At 37.9% G+C, this 19,291-nt stretch overlaps 1 protein-coding gene and 1 long non-coding RNA gene across 2 annotated transcripts; one reads left to right on the top strand and one right to left on the bottom strand.

The window, feature by feature from the left end:
• Positions 1-5: 5 nt before the first annotated feature.
• Positions 6-9,770, top strand: il10ra (interleukin 10 receptor, alpha). The gene is made up of 9 exons (XM_085430120.1): positions 6-75; positions 183-336; positions 5,830-5,902; positions 6,415-6,538; positions 6,773-6,942; positions 7,040-7,185; positions 7,341-7,506; positions 7,808-7,920; positions 8,076-9,770. The coding sequence occupies exons 2-9, from the start codon at positions 184-186 to the stop codon at positions 8,982-8,984; spliced, it is 1,854 nt and encodes a 617-aa protein (XP_085286246.1). The 5' UTR covers positions 6-75; position 183; the 3' UTR covers positions 8,985-9,770.
• Positions 9,771-12,097: 2,327 nt separating this feature from the next.
• On the bottom strand, positions 12,098-14,578 carry LOC146694038 (uncharacterized). Its single transcript, XR_014914852.1, has 4 exons — positions 14,367-14,578; positions 13,532-13,666; positions 12,642-12,669; positions 12,098-12,524 (listed from the first exon to the last, which is right to left on the bottom strand). It is a non-coding gene; the product is annotated as an uncharacterized LOC146694038 (long non-coding RNA).
• Between the last annotated feature and the right edge of the window lie 4,713 nt (positions 14,579-19,291).

Below are 19,291 nucleotides of genomic sequence, written 5' to 3'. Positions count from 1 at the left end.
GGGACACCCAGCGACAGGAGCTGGATCCTGGCACGGGCCCGGAGCGCAAGCTGTTTGTTCCTGCGTCGGCCCGCGGTAAGGTGCTTCAGTGGACCCACACCGCCCGTTTTGCCTGCCATCCAGGTAAGAACCGCACCGTCTCTTTCCTGCGCCGATTGTTTTGGTGGCCCACTCTGTTGCAGGATGCTGGGGAATACGTGGCGGCTTGTCCTGAGTGTGCTAAGAACAAGATGCCGACCTCGGCGCCTGCTGACCTCCTACGCCCTTTGCCTGTTCCCATGCGTCCCTGGTCGCATGTTGCTCTGGACTTTGTTACGGGACTGCCTCCGTCCTCAGGTAATACTGCTGTACTCACTATTGTTGACCGGTTTTCCAAGGCTGCCCACTTTATAGCCCTGCCACAGCTTCCTTCTGCTCTGGAGACGGCTCGCCTTCTCACCCAGCATGTTTTTCGGCTCCATGGCATTCCTCGGGACATCGTGTCTGATCGTGGTCCCCAGTTCACGTCCCGGGTGTGGAGGGAGTTCTGTGCGGAACTAGGGGATCAGGTCAGCCTGTCCTCGGGTTTCCATCCCCAGACCAACGGCCAGACGGAACGGGCTAATGAGGTGCTGGAGGCTATGCTGCGCTGTGTAATCTCCTCCAACCAATCGACGTGGAGCGAGCAGCTCGCATGGGTGGAATATGCGTACAACTCCAGTACGTCGGCGGCCACCGGTGTGTCCCCGTTTGAGGCGTCCTTGGGCTATCAACCCCCGCTTCTTTCCATCTCTGAGGGAGAATTGGCCGTTCCATCTGTCCAGCTCCACATGTGGCGCTGTTGGAGAGCGTAGCGCGCCGCCAGAGCGGCCCTCTTGAGAACGGCGGCCCAGAACAAGAGACTGGCCGATCGCTGCCGCGTCCCGGCACCGGACTACCAGGTGGGCCAGCGGGTGTGTTGAATCCAGTGACGGTTCGGTTGAGCCTGCCTCGTAACATGCGAACTCACAATGTTTTTCATGTCTCGCAGGTGAGGCCTGTTAGGACCAGCCCACTGGTCGGATCAATATAATATGATATGATATGATATGATATGATATGATATGATATGATATACCTTTATTAGTCCCACAAGGGGAAATACTGGCACGATAGGATTGATACTTTGTTTCTATCATCATAAGATGATTCATCTCATAAATCATGACACACTGCTCTCCCCTATGTATCTGTATCGCTATTGGCAATACTGGTCCAGTATTTACTTGGTATCAGGTTGACACCAGAATTTGCAGTATTGCACATCACTTCTTAAAAACAAAAATAAATTGAACAATATATTTTACATTGTATAATACATAATAATTACTACATTGCAAAAAAAAATGGAAATATGATACAAATTAAAATTAAAAAAATCCAAATTCGTATTGAATTCATTTTTTCAGAAGGTTAAATAAACATTCTACTTTCAAAAAAGAATAAAGGTAGCACTTTATATTGATGTCACACTATTAAGCATTAGTATTAAGGTATTATTAAGGTATAAGCAAGTGCTTAAATCATCATTTATGTTGAATTAGTCTGTCATTCATAAATATAGATGTGTTTTTATCTGTATTAATATTATATTTATAAATATATCTTTTACAGTTACTCCATGTACAGCTATCACTACTGTACATGGTGTAACTATGTACAGCTATCACTGCTACTACATTACTGCTAGTAATGATCATAATCATAGTCATAATAATATCTCTGTATTCATAAATGTCATAATAAGGAGGGGTAATGCTATACAAAATTATGAATTAAGTACATGTTAATGATTTACTAATATCTTAACAGTAGTTAATACTTTGACATTATTATAAAGTGCTACCAATTTGAATTTTATGGTAATTATTTCATTGTTTGGGCTTTAAAACATTAAGAAAAATGAAATACTGGTGGCAAAATCACAAGGAACCAAATCGTGGTAATACAAGTAATTTTGGATGTGCGAGAAAGCATTTTTCTCACGAAATTGGTGCCTTTCTGCACAGATGTGGCTCCTGGGTATTTTTGATTTGCACCTGCCAGATTCACTTTATATATGATCTCTACTTCCTCTTGCAGCCACACATTTCTTCACTTGTTCTTTTTTACCCCTTTCAATTTGAAACTAAAACATAATTTTCATCGCTGTTTTCACTTTGACCGTGCAAAATGTATAACTGACAAGTCAAGTCAGGTCGGAATTTATTTCTATAGCAGATTTTAAACAACCTCAATTGTTCTACAGGTTATAAGAGATATACGCTACGCATAAAAATCACTAAATCAAAAATAAATATACACTAAAATCATGAAATGAAAAATACACATAAGTCTGTGTTTGCATAATAAAAACTAGTGAACTCTGCTCAACTAGAACTAATAGCAAGCAAGAATAAGTAGGTTTTAAGCAGTGTTTTGAAACGACTAAGAGAGTGGGTGGCTTTTATGTGAAATGATCGGTTGTTCCTTCAATTAGGAGCCACAAATGAAAAGGCTCTATCACCTCTGCTTTTAAGGTTTGACCTAGGAATATTGAGGAGCAGCTGGAAATGCAGCGACGCAAAAGTCAGTTGAATAAGGTGGTGCCAAACCATTGAGACTCTTGAAAATCTGAAAGTCCCACCAGGCTGATCATCCTCAGTATTTCCCACTTGGTTGGGAAATACTGGTAGGTTGGTGAAAATTAAAGAAAAAACTCAAATCTTCCCTACAGTGATGGAATCCAGCAAATGTTTTGCTTTGGGTGGCATTTTGCTGGAGTGTCTTTTGAACTTTTACACTCTTCATTACCCTCCCGATGGAATATCTTTTAAGCAAAAAAAACTGCTTCTTTTCACCTGTAGAGTTCCAGAGGCTTATAGCATCAATACAACACACAGTGAAGTTGTTATGGCAGCACATACTGGTCTAACACAATGTTAATACCAACTTTGTCTTAGTTGTGGCTTTAATTTTCTCACTCATCTGTAGTTTAGTGTAGTGGATACTATTTCTGCAAACTCTTTGCATCTCTGTTGCTCATCTTTGCTGAACCGTTGTTGAGCATGTTGCATAATATGTATCTTACAAACTGTAAACATGAATGTCTTCACGTATCCTCAGTCATCCAGGCAAGGGAATCACAGGAAGCTGATTCTGTTCATCTGGACGTTGAATTTCCTTCGGGATTAATAAAGTATTCTGATTATGATTCTGATTATGAATTTACAGTTTCAGAAATGTTTCATGACTCATCCAGGTGACTTCTTCGGGCTCTGAATGCAAAATCCAGATGAACAGAATCAACTTTTTGGAAAACATGAATGTGAGACATTCGCAAACTGTAAACACAGTTTTAGATCTGAATCTAGATGATTTGTTATACGTCATCTGCCTGTTATCTTCCCCCAAGTTTCCTTTGTTGTGACTCTGCATGACTGTAAAACTGATGCATAAAAGATAATGACCTTAAAGGAAATGTGCTTAAGTGTAATCCAGGTGTTGTAATGTAGATCTATATTATGAGACCTGATGTTCAGCATTTTAATTTGTCTGCTCATTAGTGGTTTATTCATGGCTGATATTAATGAGATACTTAATGATGCACTGAGTTTGTGATACACACTAGAGAGTATATTCACTGTTATGATGCACCTTTTCACACCACTAGAGGGTGATCTTATTGTGCATGAAGCCAAAGGGCACTTATAACTTAAAAAGTGACTTGCAAGAAAGTCCCTGTTCTGAACAACAGCAGTTGATCTTGTGACCTTTTAAAAAAGACTCCCTCCCCCAAAGCTCACATTTAGTCAGCGGCTCTCTGTCCACCTGACATTATCAAATAGAGATGTGGTGTGCTTTGCAGAGACCCTGTTTGCATTTACTGGGAAGTAAAACTAAAACGAAATCACATGAGAGGAGGTGGTGAGAGAACATGGGGGTATATATGGCTAACTTTAAGAGAAAGCTACTTCTCAGAAATGGAAGGCACTCTTTACTAAAGTACATCTAGATAAAAGCTCCTTGAATAAATCAACATCCCAATGTATTTCTCTTTGGTATAATTTAGATATTGAGGTTTGTGCTAGATCCAACCAATCCTCTTTCTCATACAGTTTCAGTGGACTAAGCATAAGTCACATGCAATCACAATAAAAGAAAGAGTGTGGTACTCCCATGGGCACCAGACTCGTTCTCTTGTTGGAAAAACTGGGTAAAGCCTGAAACAGTTTAAAAAGATGAGGAAGGCTAGATGACATTGCAGGTTCAGCAGTCTATGTCCTATTTGTTTTAGGGAACTTATGTTAAGCAGTAAATCAATACCCTTTACACATTTACAGTAACGAATGAGCAGAATCCAGCAGACAGAGGAAGAAAAGTAATTTGTATGTGACGCTTTTAAACCTTGATATGCAGCAGAGACAATGATGGACACAGTGAAAAATCTGAGAATTATGCAGGAATAAGTGATTGTTAACGGTTTAACAAGGGGTATTTTTATGAGTCATTTCTTAACCAGAAATCGATATATATCTACCCATAACACACATTACGCCGTCAGCTTTCTTTGTTAATCTGCAAAACAGGAGTAATGAACTGAACTACTGAAATTTTGTGTAGGATGAGGTGTAGAGATAAGGCCTGATAGTCACTGTGGTTTCTTGCGCACATAGATAAAAGTATATACTTTATTCATGTGATATTTAAAGATATAGGTTGCCTTGCATCCCTCATGTTAGATAATGTAAGTTTCTAAAGAACATGGAAAAATATTGCTGCCTAATCACACATAATAACTCGCATGCCGGCGACATATTAATATGGCTTAATGTATGATGAAGCTATATGCCTGTTATCCACACAAGCTAATGATTTATTCTTATCATCAAGTGAAGTCTGACTTTCAAGACCTTTATTTTTGATTTATTTAAGTGTTAGTACAGAAAAGTAAGCACATTCACCCAAACTGGGGCTATAATCAACATAGATCTTTAGTTGTCTCTGTTCTTCTATCTTCAGCCATGGTTAAGTGCAAAAGAAAAAAAAAGAAACAACATATGCAATGCATCAAACCACAAAGGAGGTCGTGCTGAACAAAGTGTCACAGGAAAAGGTAGACAAAGCCTAAAAGAGGAAACCAGTGATAAGACGAGTTTCCTGAGTTTAAATTTTATATTTGTCAGTGAAAAAACAGAAATTACATAAACAAAAGAGTATACAAAGTGAACTGATAAACACCAGAATGAGTCTTTGATAGTAACTACTGCCTACATTTTAGGGGGGGAGGAAAGTGAAAGGGGAATTCCTGAAAGCTTCCTCTTCTCATATCTGGTGTAGACACACTCCAACTGTGTTTTTTTTCTGATAGTGCTCAACACTAATTACATTATGAGCCCGGTGAGAGCATGGAAAGGGGAAAAGAAAAAACAAAAGAGGAAGAAAAAGGCTCTCTTGTTGAGAAAGGCAAGAGCAAGCGAGAGATGAAACTAGCAGCAACGTCACGGATATAGTCACAACAGGAAACTCATCATCTGAGAGGGAGGGGAGTTAGGTGAGCGACAAAGGTACTTGGTGAGAACTATGTAAATAAAGTCATTTTCGAAAAACAAGGGGCCTCTTCTTCTTCGTACCGCAGATGTGTGGGCAGCACAGTATCAGCAGAAAACAGCTGCTTCCTCCTTGTTAATATTAATCAACAGTTTAGTTTAGCTCTTCTGTACAGTTACACAGAGCCACTGTGGAGGCTGGATGTTTCTGTCGGTGATGATTGGAATAAGGGACTCTGTTGGCGACTACTAACCGGATTCTAACTAAATGGTGTATTTCCAGATACTTGAAATGGATATCAAAGCCAAATTGCTGGGTTTTGTCTTCTTAATGATCTACATGAGCCTTGTGTCAGGTAATTAAAAGCTTTTCTTACGCTCTATTTGTAATCTTACTTAGTATGTCCAGTTACGGAAAAAAGTCACAGTTGATCATTTACTTAAATAACAATTTAAAAAGTATTTAGAAGGTACTATATTTTTCCTTCATGATCATTTATAATATTTGTATTATTTCTATGATCAGATGAAGCCAGTAAATGAGCTGAACGGCAAGAGTGGAAATTCTGTTCCCTTTCCAAAAAACCCAGAGTCACTTAGTTGGAGATCCCATAAATCAAAGCTTGTCAGCATCTTTTTCTTCTTTTCTTGACCACAAGTTTCACACAAAAACGTCTGGCAGTAACACTTTCGGAATATGTTCAGAGGGTTTTACATTACCATTGACTTTATAGCTCATTCCCTATATACAGGAATTCGTGTTTGAAAAAGATATGTGTGTATATATATATATATATATATATTTTTTTTTAAACTTCCATTATTGTAACAGTTAATGTACGTCTTAACCTCTTTTTTTCTATATCAGGAGCCGAGGGCATTCCTGGTCCTGCCAAAGTGATGGTGAATATTTTGGATGGTGATGTAACACTACATTGGGACACACCTGAAGATGCACCTTCAAACTATTACTACAATGTGGAAATGGCAAAGTAAGTTTAACTTACATATCAGTAAGAATCCTATTACAGACTTACAATATGCCAATCTCTGAACTTCCTTATCCTTATTTCTTTTTAATTACATTTTTATTCTCTGTGACTTCATTTTGATTTTGTCTTCAGTTCGTTTTTCAAGCATTTGATGTTAATTGTTTTTCAACTAAGAGTTACTAAACCTTTTTTTAAGTTCATATTTTTATTTTGGTGACTGTTTTCTGTCCTTAGGTACCAAGATGACTGGGCCATGTTGGCAAGTTGCACACAGATTAATGATAACTACTGCAGCCTTAACAGTTTTATAACTGATTTTGAATCTGGCTACAAGGTCAGAGTTCAGCTGGTAGCAGGGGGCGATGAGTCTATTTGGGTTCGTAAGAAATTTCTCCTGAATGAAAGTAAGCACAATTTGTTGTGTTATTTTTAGATTAAAATGCTCTAATTAATAATTCAGACACATAATAAGATTATTTCCTTTCCCTTCTCTGATCATAGGCAAACTGCAACCTCCCTCCTTCACATTGTGGGCTACATTCAGCACTATAACCGTCTCTGTTCACCCAAAACCCATTTTGAAGAAGATTTTTCCTTTTGGTTTAAAGTACACCATCTACCTAGAGGAGAAAGGACAAGATAATAAGGTAGGTTAGGATTAGGTTAAAGCAATAAGGTTTTTACACCTTTTCCAACAACTTCACAATTTAAGACTGGAAAATATAATGATGAATTGCCCTTACTTTTATTATTTAAAGCTTATTTAAAGAAAAAAACAGCTGACTATGTTCTTGCCCTACAGAATACCACGGCATACTTGAAGGATGACATGGAAGAGGATCAGAAGACTACTTTCACTTCTCTCCATTGGGGTAAAGAGTACTGTGTCAGCGTCAAGTTAGAGGGCAGTGGAAATCTCCCCACCAGCAGTGTTTCCAAAAAACAGTGTCTGCTGTTGCCAGAGCAAGGTAAAGAAAAAATGGTAGATTATTTAAGAAGATTATTAAATATGTCACCTATAAATCACATTTACACAGGGCCTGAAAACAGGGATGGCAGCTAAATGCCAAACATTTGAAAATTTTTCAGCATTAAAACAAATCTTAATAAAGCATCTATCGTCCACTGCGTGTGGTAGATTTGATTAGATTTAGATTACACCTTTATGAAGTATCATTGTTAGTATGATAAAAGCTCAGCTATAGCCTTGCTTTTTTTCAGCAAGACACTCACATTTGGTAAATTCTTTGGTGCTTTTGCTCTTTTCAGAGTATTACATTATTGCCGTATCATCCCTATCATTTGTGGGTGGGCTGGCATTAATTGCAGTCATCGCAGTGCTGTGTTACCTGAAACGTCCAGAGAAAACACCTGCTGCACTGGTAAGTACAGTAAACTATAGACAACTGTGCACACTTGTAGTGTCAACTATTTGGAAAACAGAAAAACAGTATTTTGAAAAGAGATCTTACAATGTGCACTAATCCAATGTTTCATAAATCAAATCTAATTTTCTTTTTTCTTTGACTCACCTTAGAAATCCCCTGCTAGTGGCTGGCTTCCACTCTATGTTGAAGATGGGACTGTGGAGGTGGTTACAGACAAAGGATGGTTTCTGTCACCATACAGAAAAGACATGAAAGATGGTGTGAAAGACCCAATCAGTCATCTTACAGTAACAGAGGACAATGAAGAAGAGGAGAGGAGGACCAGCATGGATAGTGGGCTCAGTATGGAGTCTAACTCAAACATTGAAGAGAATCCACCAACGAGACAAGATGACAGTGGCTGTGGAAGCATGGGAGGACCTGAAAGCACAACTAGCAGCCAAACAGATTACCCACTTGAGAATGAGCGGGCTGATTCCATTCGGAAAAGAGAGGACAGTGGGGTGGGTCTGGGCTGCCAGATGATTTCTTGCATTAACCTGGATGGGCAGGACAGTGGGCCTCTAAAAGAGTCTGCTGCTGGAGGCAACTATCACAGCCAGAGTCCTTCAGATGTGCAGATGCAAGCTTCTGATGATGAGGAAACATTTAAACAGATGCTTCCCAACTTGGTTTTGGCCGAGGTGGTCACGGGCTACAGAGCTGGGCCTCAGTCGTGTATCTGTTCAGGAGCTGGTCAGTGCATTTGGTGTCATCAGCAAGGCCACGATGAAACCAAAGTCATCAAACAATATAGAAAAGTGTCTATTGAAAATGGACTACTTGTAAGCCAATCTGATTTAATAGACTCTTACAAAGGAGATGTTACACATCCAGGTTACTCTAGAGAGAAACAAACTGACACACACATGATGGATGACTTAGAATCAATCTTTCCACTGAGGGATTTTCCTCTGCTGACCTCTCTGTCCCCGCTGCCGTTAATGAAGTGTGGGCAGGACTTCAATATGAACAATGTGTCCCTTTCTCTCTGCGATGTACAGCTGAAAATTGACTGATAAACTGTGAGATGTGACAAAACACTTTATTTAAAAAGAAAAAAAATCCTGCCACCGCATGTTACAGTGCAATACTGGAGCAATAAACTCACATTTTCTACTTAATGAAACAGAAGCACTAGAGTGAGGTAAAATGTTCCAGTGCCAGAAACTGAAAAAACATGCGGAAATCTTGGGGATAAAACTGAGTGGTTAACAGGCAGTTACTGAACATACTGTAGGAAGGAAACAGAGGTTAGATTACAGAGCTACTGACTGGTAACTGTTGGAAGGAGTCTTGGGAGATTATGAAGACTGAGAAGATTCTAAGAAACGCCCTTTTTAACCCTGTTTCACTGAGTCTATTTACAACTGACTAATGTGTTGTCTGCCGGAAGTGAAACTGTGTGGGGAGCACTGAAGAGAAACGGCTTGATAGTTATGTGCACTTGGACATTTTGTGATTTCATCGCCGCCAACAATGAACTTTATTGCAGTTGCCCACATGAGAATGTTCTTATTTCTCAGCAGTGTGTTTAATTCACACAGTTTCGTAATACTTAATCAATCCACAAACTTTTTACAATAACAAGTGGTTTCACCTTACTTAACAAGCAAACTTTGATATAAAGAGCATTTTGTGTCTGATTCTCTTTCATGTTTTCTTACATGGCAAAATATTTTCATGTTTGTGCTTATAAGACCAGCTACTTCTTTGTTCAATCTATTTATTAGTCTATTTATTTAATGCCTTTGTTGATACATGTGCTACTCATGATTAAAACTTGGACTAGTCTGTAAAATTCATATGTTGCCAAGATTCCTAAAAACAATGCCTAAACCTAGCTAAACAGTGAGTGAAAAGTGGAAAAAGTGAAAGTGGAACATGAAAATATTTTTTGAAAAGAATTATTAAATTAAGTTAAAAAGTCAAACTCTTTTCATTTGAATTTAAGTCTTATCCAGTCACCTGCAACTTTATGTAGCATTGCAAAGTATTTTGTTGAAAGCAAACGTTTTATCCAATTTAGATTTAAGCGAAGATTATTTTTAGACATTCACAAGTCAGTGAAACCAGCTGACAGACGACATGCTGTTTTCAGAAACTATGACTAAAGAAAACCCAAGGAAAACCCTGAGACAACAAAATGATACCTTCTTTAAAAAACCATTACACAAGACAATCTGTAGGCTACTAGGGATCTCCATATGCAAATTATGTACAGGAACCAGGTCAGTGGTTTTGAAGCTTCTAAACTGAGAAACAAACACTTCCTCTGTCAGGCCTTACCCCATTTCTAAAAAGTCCCGAGAAGAGAATGAATATTGTCAATATGGGTTGATTTCCATACACCAAACACAGCATTAGGGAAATCCTGTGACAAGTATTCTATGTATAAACTGCATACAGGGAAGTAAGACAGTTTCATGCAACTTATCATAATATTTTTACATATACACTGATGATTATTGTAGAACGATGTTGGGAATTCCTGTGGTAAAACTTTCTTTTTGCGCTCCTACTGTTCCCCTACTTTTTTGAATGTCTGTGCATTCTCCAGGTTGGTAATTGAACTTGAGGGGAACTCCCAATTCAATTACCAAAACTGGAAAAATATTTGGCTAATTTTAAGACAATTAAAATGCAACACAAAACTTCCAAAACTGGGTTTTGTCCTCTGTATGATTTCAAAATATGCCTACACCCACATTAGTTAACAGGAGAAACATGTCACTTTGTTTCTCCCATTATTGCTAGATTAAATCCTTCTCTGTTGAGAAGTTACTGTACTTACAGTACTAGAGCAAATGCAGGGTTATGGCAGGTATCACAAGAACTATAGTGCAGCTTATGCTTTATCTTATGTTGCCAGCAAAGACTAACATCACAGAAATAAAACACGTTAAAAGAAGAGTCTCTGTTTTCATCTTTTCATCAAAAAACTGAAAAGCCTTCCTCACATGATCGCCAGCTTAATTCCCAATGAAATAACGAAAATATGGAACTGTTCTCCATTTAATAATAAAACACTGTCACTTGAATCACTGAGTCAATAAACTACTATCCTACTATAGAAAATCCTTAACAATACAACTGTTCAGTGCTGAGAATCTAATATTCCTGCAATAAAACAACAGCAAATCTAAATCTGAACCCAAGTAAAAAAAAAAGAACAACTTTTATTTACCTAGTTTTGGTGGTGTTTACCAATAAAAACAATAAATATTAAATGTTAAATGTTAACCAGAGTATTGGAACTGTTTCAGAATTACTATTAGAAAAGACAGTTTTGCATGTAATCTTATATTTACTCTTTGCTGACTCATTTTTTGAGACTTGTTAAACTACGTGAAACATCTTTATCTTAAAAAAAAAATATCTGAGTGATGTTGTGAAGATATAAGACCTCAATGTCTAAAACCAGAAGGTTTATGCATTGCCCTGGGGTTTCATAGCTGATTTTTGTCAGTTCAGTAATCCATGCATATCCAATGATCAGTGACTGCAAATATCTTCACATGCAAATTTATGTGCAGTCAGTGAAATATTTTGGGCACTGAAAAGTTAATACATTATATTTTCTATTTTAGAGCTTTAGTAGAGAATGTAAGTGTATTGTTGTACAGATATGAAGGTTTGTTTTTACAGTTTGAGTTAAAAACCATCTAAAACTATTTCAGTTGTGAAAAACCTTTGTCTTTTGTGAGATATGACTCATTTTCACTGAATTCAAAAGATGACATTTAATCACCCCCACCTCAGAGAGGTCATTGTTTTTTCAATACATGAGTTAGACAAGGTTCAGTTTCATTATGGGAAATAAAATAATGAGACTATAAGGACTCTACCAACTATCACAAGTATCAGAAAGGAACCATTATGTGCATGTGCATTAGGAGGGAAGTCACCTGCAGCTTACCAGAAAACTGCCGTGTTGCTGTGGTTGAGTTGTTGATATTCTGCCTTCAATGCAAAAAAAAAAAAAAAAAAATCTCCTCTGCAATACAAGTGTATATATGCTTCCTCCCATTGGTGTGTGTGCATATGTGTGTGCATACTCAAATCTGTATCACGGGACACCGCAACATCTTGTCAGTTTCTCATGACACATAACAAAACTGCCAGTGCGAAATTGGACGCAAATATTTATTTCCATGTATAATTTTATATTCTTAAAATCACATGATATTAACATAGTTCTGCATATACAGAAAAAAATGCAACACCTCTCCTTGTTTTAAGAAAAAGTTCGCATTTTCATAAACATAACTATAGAATAAAGTTGTTGCATGATACAAATATAATCAAAAGGAATCAAAAAGTAACATGGTAAACAAACTCCTCAGTCTGGGTTTTCCTCAGGCTTTTACACCAACATAAAGCAGCAAATAACAAGCAGGAACAGAGCCATACATGTTGAAAAAAGGTAGGTGGTGTGTAGGAAAGTGACAAACGACTGAATGCCTTCCATCAAGGTGATGATCGAAACACAGACAAGATGTTATTTCATGCTTTTGCTAATGGAGAAGGGAGGGGGAGCCTTCTTCAGGCCGACTTTGCTGTGAAGCATAAAATCAAAAGCACCCATGTGATCATGAAGCAAAGGAGGAAATAAAACTTTTAAAATGATGTGAAAGGTCTACACTCAAAGGTCATTGTGGAAAAAATCTACTTACGTGAGCACTTTGTCTTTCACCGACGGAGCTACAGAATAAAAGGAGACATAATAAGTAAGGTTTCTAAAGCACAATAGTGTGGTGGCTTTATCATGCTGTAGCATTACTGCTGGGCAGTGATGCAGTCAAGCATTTAACCACACATATGACAGTTTCAGAAGGATATTTAGAGAGTTGTTTCAGTCAAATTATTACACCATGTGGATAGTTTCTTTTATTTTCCTTTTTTGTGCATGTTGAAAACGATGTTTCTGAAAAATAAGCGGGTTCATTCCACTTCTGTGGAACTGACTCTCTCTTGCCAATCCAGCAAACAATCCTTTGCTGGATTGTTTCCTCTTTCTTAAGAACGTGACTTTCAGATTCTAAATTTATGCTATGTCTCCATACAACACTGGCTCATCCCTTGAGTTAGTTGCTTTTTTTATGCTTGAATTACTCAGTGTAATTTACTTCAGTTTGAAGTGGCTTAGCAAACAAAACGAGCAAACAAAAAAAATCTGAAAATGGGAAGGCACAAGGACTGGAGCTAAAGAGCGGATATTGTCCAAAGAAAAACTTTGAAATTTTTTCAGAAAGCCTGGGGAACTATCCCCGAAGGCAACTTTAAAACATTACAAGAAATTCTGGCTCTTTGGAAGCAAACTATAAAGAAATGAGAATTTCACAATTTGTGATGCAAATTTGTGACGCAAAAAAAGTTGATTTGTGTTATGAATTTAATACCCTTGTTACTCACAGTCAGCGGTTAGTATAATGACTTATAATGACTGTTAGACTTGACTAAGTGTACGTTTTTTAATTGGGGAAGCAGCAGAGATGCTGTAGACACAAGCTATATTCTTTGTGACCAAAAGGAGACAAGAAGAAGTATGCTTTTGTTATCTCACCTTTTTTCTTGCAGCAATTTTTACACTCTTTACATTTGTACTTGCAGCAGAATTGTACAATCCCTATGGTGAATAGAATGAACAGGATTCCAAAGCCAACAAGAATCCCAACGGCCGTTGAGTTTACTCTGCTTTCTGCAAATAGAAAATTAGTTAATTAGATCAATACTACAGACTAATACATTTTCCAATAGCCTTACAGGCATGTAAATAATAATAAACAAGGTTTTAAATGACACGGAAATTGAATTTCATGGGGTATTTCTAACAAAAATTAATTACCAAACAGCCTGTCTGGTTTCTTGGGCCTAATTAGATCAATATATATGTGTGTGTGTGTTTGTTTTGAATGAATATTGTCCCTGATTCTAATTGGAAAATCAATCTGTAGCAAAAAATAAAACTGGCCATTGCCATTGTGGTTCTCTTTGATGCAAAACTGAGAGACCAAGCGTACAGACAGTTAAGAGTATTGCTTTCAATAAAAACAAGTATCACACCTTAAACTCTTTATAAACTTCCAGAACCGTTAACAGCTTTCAAGAAAGATCTCTGTAAGTTAAAAGTTGACAGCTTGTAATACATAATGCATGTAAAACGCTTAGTCACTGTATGAAACAGAAAAGCAAAACCAGCAACACATTTAAAGGCAGTGTATCTATAGAAAAAACAAGAAAGAAAAGAAGTTTGAAGAAAACTTTCTGCGAAAGTCCAGTACGTGACAAGAAAGATAAATCTGACTCATTACACAGAACAGTTTTTGATACTTTCTCGCGTGTGTCACATTTACTGTAAACAAAACTAAAAAAAGGTATCTCAGCTTAAAGAGTCTTACCACCATTCCCCATAGTTGATTTCTCAGGATGACTGTTGTTATCACTTTTCTTTCTTTGAGTCGCCCCTGTCTGTTTGGAGTTGAGCTGTGTCACTCACTTTCTCGACTTTACATCAGCCTTTTTTAAGTTATTTGCCTCAACTGTGAACTAGACCAAAGGTTCTCTGTCGTCTGCTCTCTTCGCCTGCGTCTGCTTTTCCATGTCCCCATACCAGTCATGCTTTAAAACCAGTTCATCTTCTTTCTATATTCTCCACCTCTTCAACCCTACCTTCATTAACATTTGCTAGAACAATAGAAGTGGTTCTACTGGCCTGTCATTCCTTTTGCATTGTCACTCTGCGAGCAGGGGAAAACCAGTTTGATGATTAAATAACCGGACACGCAAACTCAAAAATAGAAAGTTAAGCTTTAAGAATACTATGTTGAACATAGAGCCTTACATTTGTGATGAGACTATTTTGTGACTTTAAATCAGGACATAGAGCAATCTACTAACTGTAAGATTGGTAGTTAAATCTCTGGCTCTCTTTGCCATTAAGATAAAGACTGCAGTCCCTGTATTTGCCCCTGTATCAGTATCTTAGGCATGAGACTGAACCCCAGGATGCTCCTGATATAAAGTACTTAAATGTAGGAAAAAGTGATTGTATGAATGGGTGAATGAGGCATGTTATACAAACTGCTTTAAGTTCTCAAGCTGAGTAGAAAAGTCTTCTACATAAAATCCTGTTCATTTACTATCCATCTATTTGACACCTGAATTAGGTGATGCATTGGGACTCCTGCTGGATGGCTGAGTTATCACACATCTTTGTGACAGCAAACAGTAAGTGAAACCAAATTTTACCTGGGTGAAACAGCAAATGAATGGATCTGAGTCAAAAGGCAGTATTGGTATTGAGTCACAAGTTGCATACAAAGAAGTCTGAAAATACAACATGCTGCAAAGGTTTTGTATAAGTGTAAAAAGTCACAAGTTTAAAATAAAAGTTTCCAGCCAGAAGAGAATTTTTTTTTATTGGCTAGTTGTTTTTTTTATTTTCAGTTTTTTCTCTGTGAAAGTGTCACATAATAGGTGGGCTTCTGTAGAATATACAAGGAGAATCCAGTGCAGTGACCCACCAGCTCCATGACCTTAAAGTGAACCTTTTGGGATTCATTTTTATATTTTTTGTCCTTCACAAGTTTTCTTGATACTGAGCCTAATATGTATATTGTATGTTGTTGTATTATATTGTGCATATTTTGTCTATCTGTGTGTTGTTGTATATGAGAATAAAAAACGGTTGCTATAAACTCACCACAATTTAACAAGTACTGTGCAAAACAAGTCTAAAAGACGTGCTGACACTTATGCACAAGCCATTACCAGTGGTTAAATGTTTCCTGTTATTAAAACTGTCTGAGTGAATCATATTCTGACATCACGAGCCTAATCACAAAATGCAAACCACAACGCTGCACAGCAAGTTAAATGCCTTCCCTAACTGCATATCTTAAACTGATAAATGTGACACATTCTCTTGCTGCTGACAAATCCAGATCAAAATGTCTTTAACACCTCCACATTTATCTGGAATTTGAGCTAAATGTGTTACCTCAGTAACACATTTAGCCCTTTTATTTTTCTTTCTGTTATTCAACTTTTCTACCCTTAATGCTGTTTCATCTCCAGGTATTTATGACGTGGAATCGTAGCATTTACTTGTGGGAAAATTCCTGCTAATTGAAAGGAACCAAAAGAGAGCAAAGAAATTGGTGTTGCAGTTGTGCTCCACTTTTGAATTATTAGTTTGCGTATTATTTATCTCGCTTAGCCAGTCTAGTTTGACTCAACCAGCCACATTAACAGTATTTGTCCTCAGTTCTGTCTCCTGGGGGTTTTTGTAGTTCACTGACTTTACTTGCGCAGCATCATAAGGTCACAATTTTAAATCATCCAAAATTTTAACCATAATGACATTTACTTCCTGTTGTTCTTAAAATAAGATAATCATCACAGTAAGCATTAGCTTTTAACAGTTAAATAAGTATTGAAACTATAAGACATTCACCCGCACTTCTTACCATCATTGATCTGCTGTGGAGGGGTGACAAAATATCTTGCTCTACTGGCTTGTTGCTTATATTTTTTTTGCACAAATGTATTTTTGGCACTTTGCATGTGAACAGTAAACAAGAAAGTTCACATGTATCGAGACTAACAGTGTAACCTGTAGTCCCAAACCATCTGTATGTGCACAGTGATACTGACTGCAGTTTTATCTGTTTTTGACCTCTGGCAACGTATTTTCCAGTCACTGCATTCCTGTGGCTGCACGTTGCTGATGTGCTGCTGCTTGCTTATTAGAAGCTTGGCTCACAGAGCAACGCTGCCGGGTGCAGTACCTACACCCAAAGCCAGATGTCTGACTGAAATATGCAGGCAAAACTAAACCTGATATTTGAGCACTTAACTTTGCAATTTCTATCAAACAGAAAATGTTAGTTTGATGTTTATTGTTATTTTTAGTAACATGATTTACAGTATTTTTTATTTTGAGCCTTATTTTTTTATCTTTCTTTTTTTTTTCTTTTTTTTTTCTTTCAGTAATCTTTTTGCAAAACTGTAGTGCATATATTGGTTTTCCTAACAACAATATGGTGACTGTTGAGGCCTTTCTTAAGTTTTGCATCTACAGGATGGGCCATTTATATGGATACACCGTAATAAAATGGGAATGGTTGGTGATATTAAAGTCCTGTTTGTGGCACATTAGTATATGTGAGGGGGCAAACTCCTCAAGATGGGTGGTGACCATGGTGGCCATTTAGAAGTCGGCCATCTTGGATACAACTTTTGTTTTTTCAATAGGAAGAGGGCCATGTGACACATCAAACTTATTGGTGATGTCACAAGAAAAACAATGGTGTGCTTGGTTTCAAGGTAACTTTATTCTTTCATGAGTTATTTACAAGTTTCTGACCACTTATAAAATGTGTTCAATGTGCTGTCCATTGTGTTGGATTGTCAATGCAACCCTCTTCTCCCACTCTTCACACACTGATAGCAACACTGCAGGAGAAATGCCAGCACAGGCATCCAGTATCCGTAGTTTCAGGTGCTGCACATCTCGTATCTTCACACCATAGACAATTGCCTTCAGATGACCTCAAAGATAAAAGTCTAAGGGGGTCAGATCGGGAGACCTTGGGGACCATTCAACTGGCCCACGACGACCAATCCACTTTCCAGGAAACTGTTCATCTAGGAATGCTCGGACCTGGCACCCATAACATGGTGGTGCACCATCTTACTGGAAAAACTCAGGGAACGTGCCAGCTTCAGTGCGTAAAGAGGGAAACACATCTTGAGGAGTTTGCCCCCTCACATATACTAATGTGCCACAAACAGGACTTAAATATCACCGACCATTCCCATTTTATTACGGTGTATCCATATAAATGCCCCACCCTGTATTTTAATATCTATATATATAAACATGATGTTGACAAATGATACAATGGCCATCAGTAAGTTTCAGAAGTTACAGAGACTGTGGAGGCCATTTGAGTACAGTGAACCCATTATCAAGTTCAAGAAACAAGTTTGATACACCCATCAGAAAATGGGTACACTGTAGTCATAAAGGGAAGGGTATGATCAGCAGTAATGATCACATAGGCTGTGGCATTTAAATAACACTCAGTTGATGCTAAGGTGCCCAAAATATACCAAGAAAATATCCTTCATAGTATTATACTACCACGATCGTGGCTCAAGAGTTGTAATCGGAAGGTTGCCGGTTCGAGCCCCGGCTCCAACAGTCTAGATCATTGTGTCCTTGGGCAAGACACTTCACCCATTGCCTACTGGTGGTGGTCAGAGGGCCCGGTGGCGCCAGTGTTCGGCAGCCTTGCCTCTGTCAGTGTGCCCCAGGGCAGCTGTGGCTACAATGTAGCTTGCCATCACCAGTGTGTGAATGTGTCGATGACTGAATGTAATGTAAAGTGCTTTGGGGTTCATAGGGACCAAGTAAAACTCTACACAAATACAGGCCATTTACCAGTCCGATTCATGAGTTCATGTTGTTTATTCTTAATTCTGACATCTGAATGCTGCAGCAGAATTGACGGTCATCAGACCAGGGAATACTTTTTCATAAATTTCAGAAAAATTCCACAGGCATCAGCAATCCAAATCTTCAAATGTAACCCTTGTTTCTGTACTGCAGGAAATAGTTGATAGAGTGGGAATCCATTCGTTTCTTGAAAAGAATCTTTTAAAAAAAAATTATTGGAAATAAGTTAGCAAATTTACAGTAAACTATTTTCCTTTACTATTACATCACACTGAGAAGTGTCACTGATCCTCTGCAATGACAGTAATCATAGGAAACCAGGCTGCGCCGCCCTGCGTCTATAAAGATATAGTCTTTCACAATCAAGGCTACCTGCTTGCGGCACACATAAGTACCGTAAAAGAGTACACTTCTCGGCATAAGGCAGTAGTCCTTATACTGCGGGTGGGTGGCAGGTGACACAATAACACAATTGAATGTGTTCCCGGTAGAAATAGATACCAGAGTTATGATCATAGTTTCTGGAAAATCTCCACAATAAACCACACAGCATATTTTACTTTCCACGGCTCACATATTTAGAGTTTTGTTGAGATAGACATTCATATTCCAATAAGAAAATGATTTGTCTATTTGCTTAATCCAGTCCACTCATGTTCCAAAATAGCACTATTTATCTTAAAATATAATAAATATCTAAACTGATTTATCTGTTTGTGTCTTTTCAGTAAATTTTCTCTTGAGCTAAAACAAATTTCAGTTTTATTTAATGATCCTATTTTTACAAAAGGATTGATTTGAGATGAAAGTGGAGAGACCCGGGAACTTGAAATGTGAGATTGTTAATCATTAACGGTTTAT

Source organism: Copadichromis virginalis, linkage group LG14 (genome assembly GCF_057382275.1).
Source record: "Copadichromis virginalis isolate Kocher_CV1m ecotype Utaka linkage group LG14, C_Virginalis_male_GT1.1, whole genome shotgun sequence".
Taxonomy (NCBI): Eukaryota; Metazoa; Chordata; class Actinopteri; order Cichliformes; family Cichlidae; genus Copadichromis; species Copadichromis virginalis.
The sequence above is the reverse complement of the archived record's forward strand: the minus strand, read 5'-3'. Positions and strand labels throughout refer to the sequence as shown.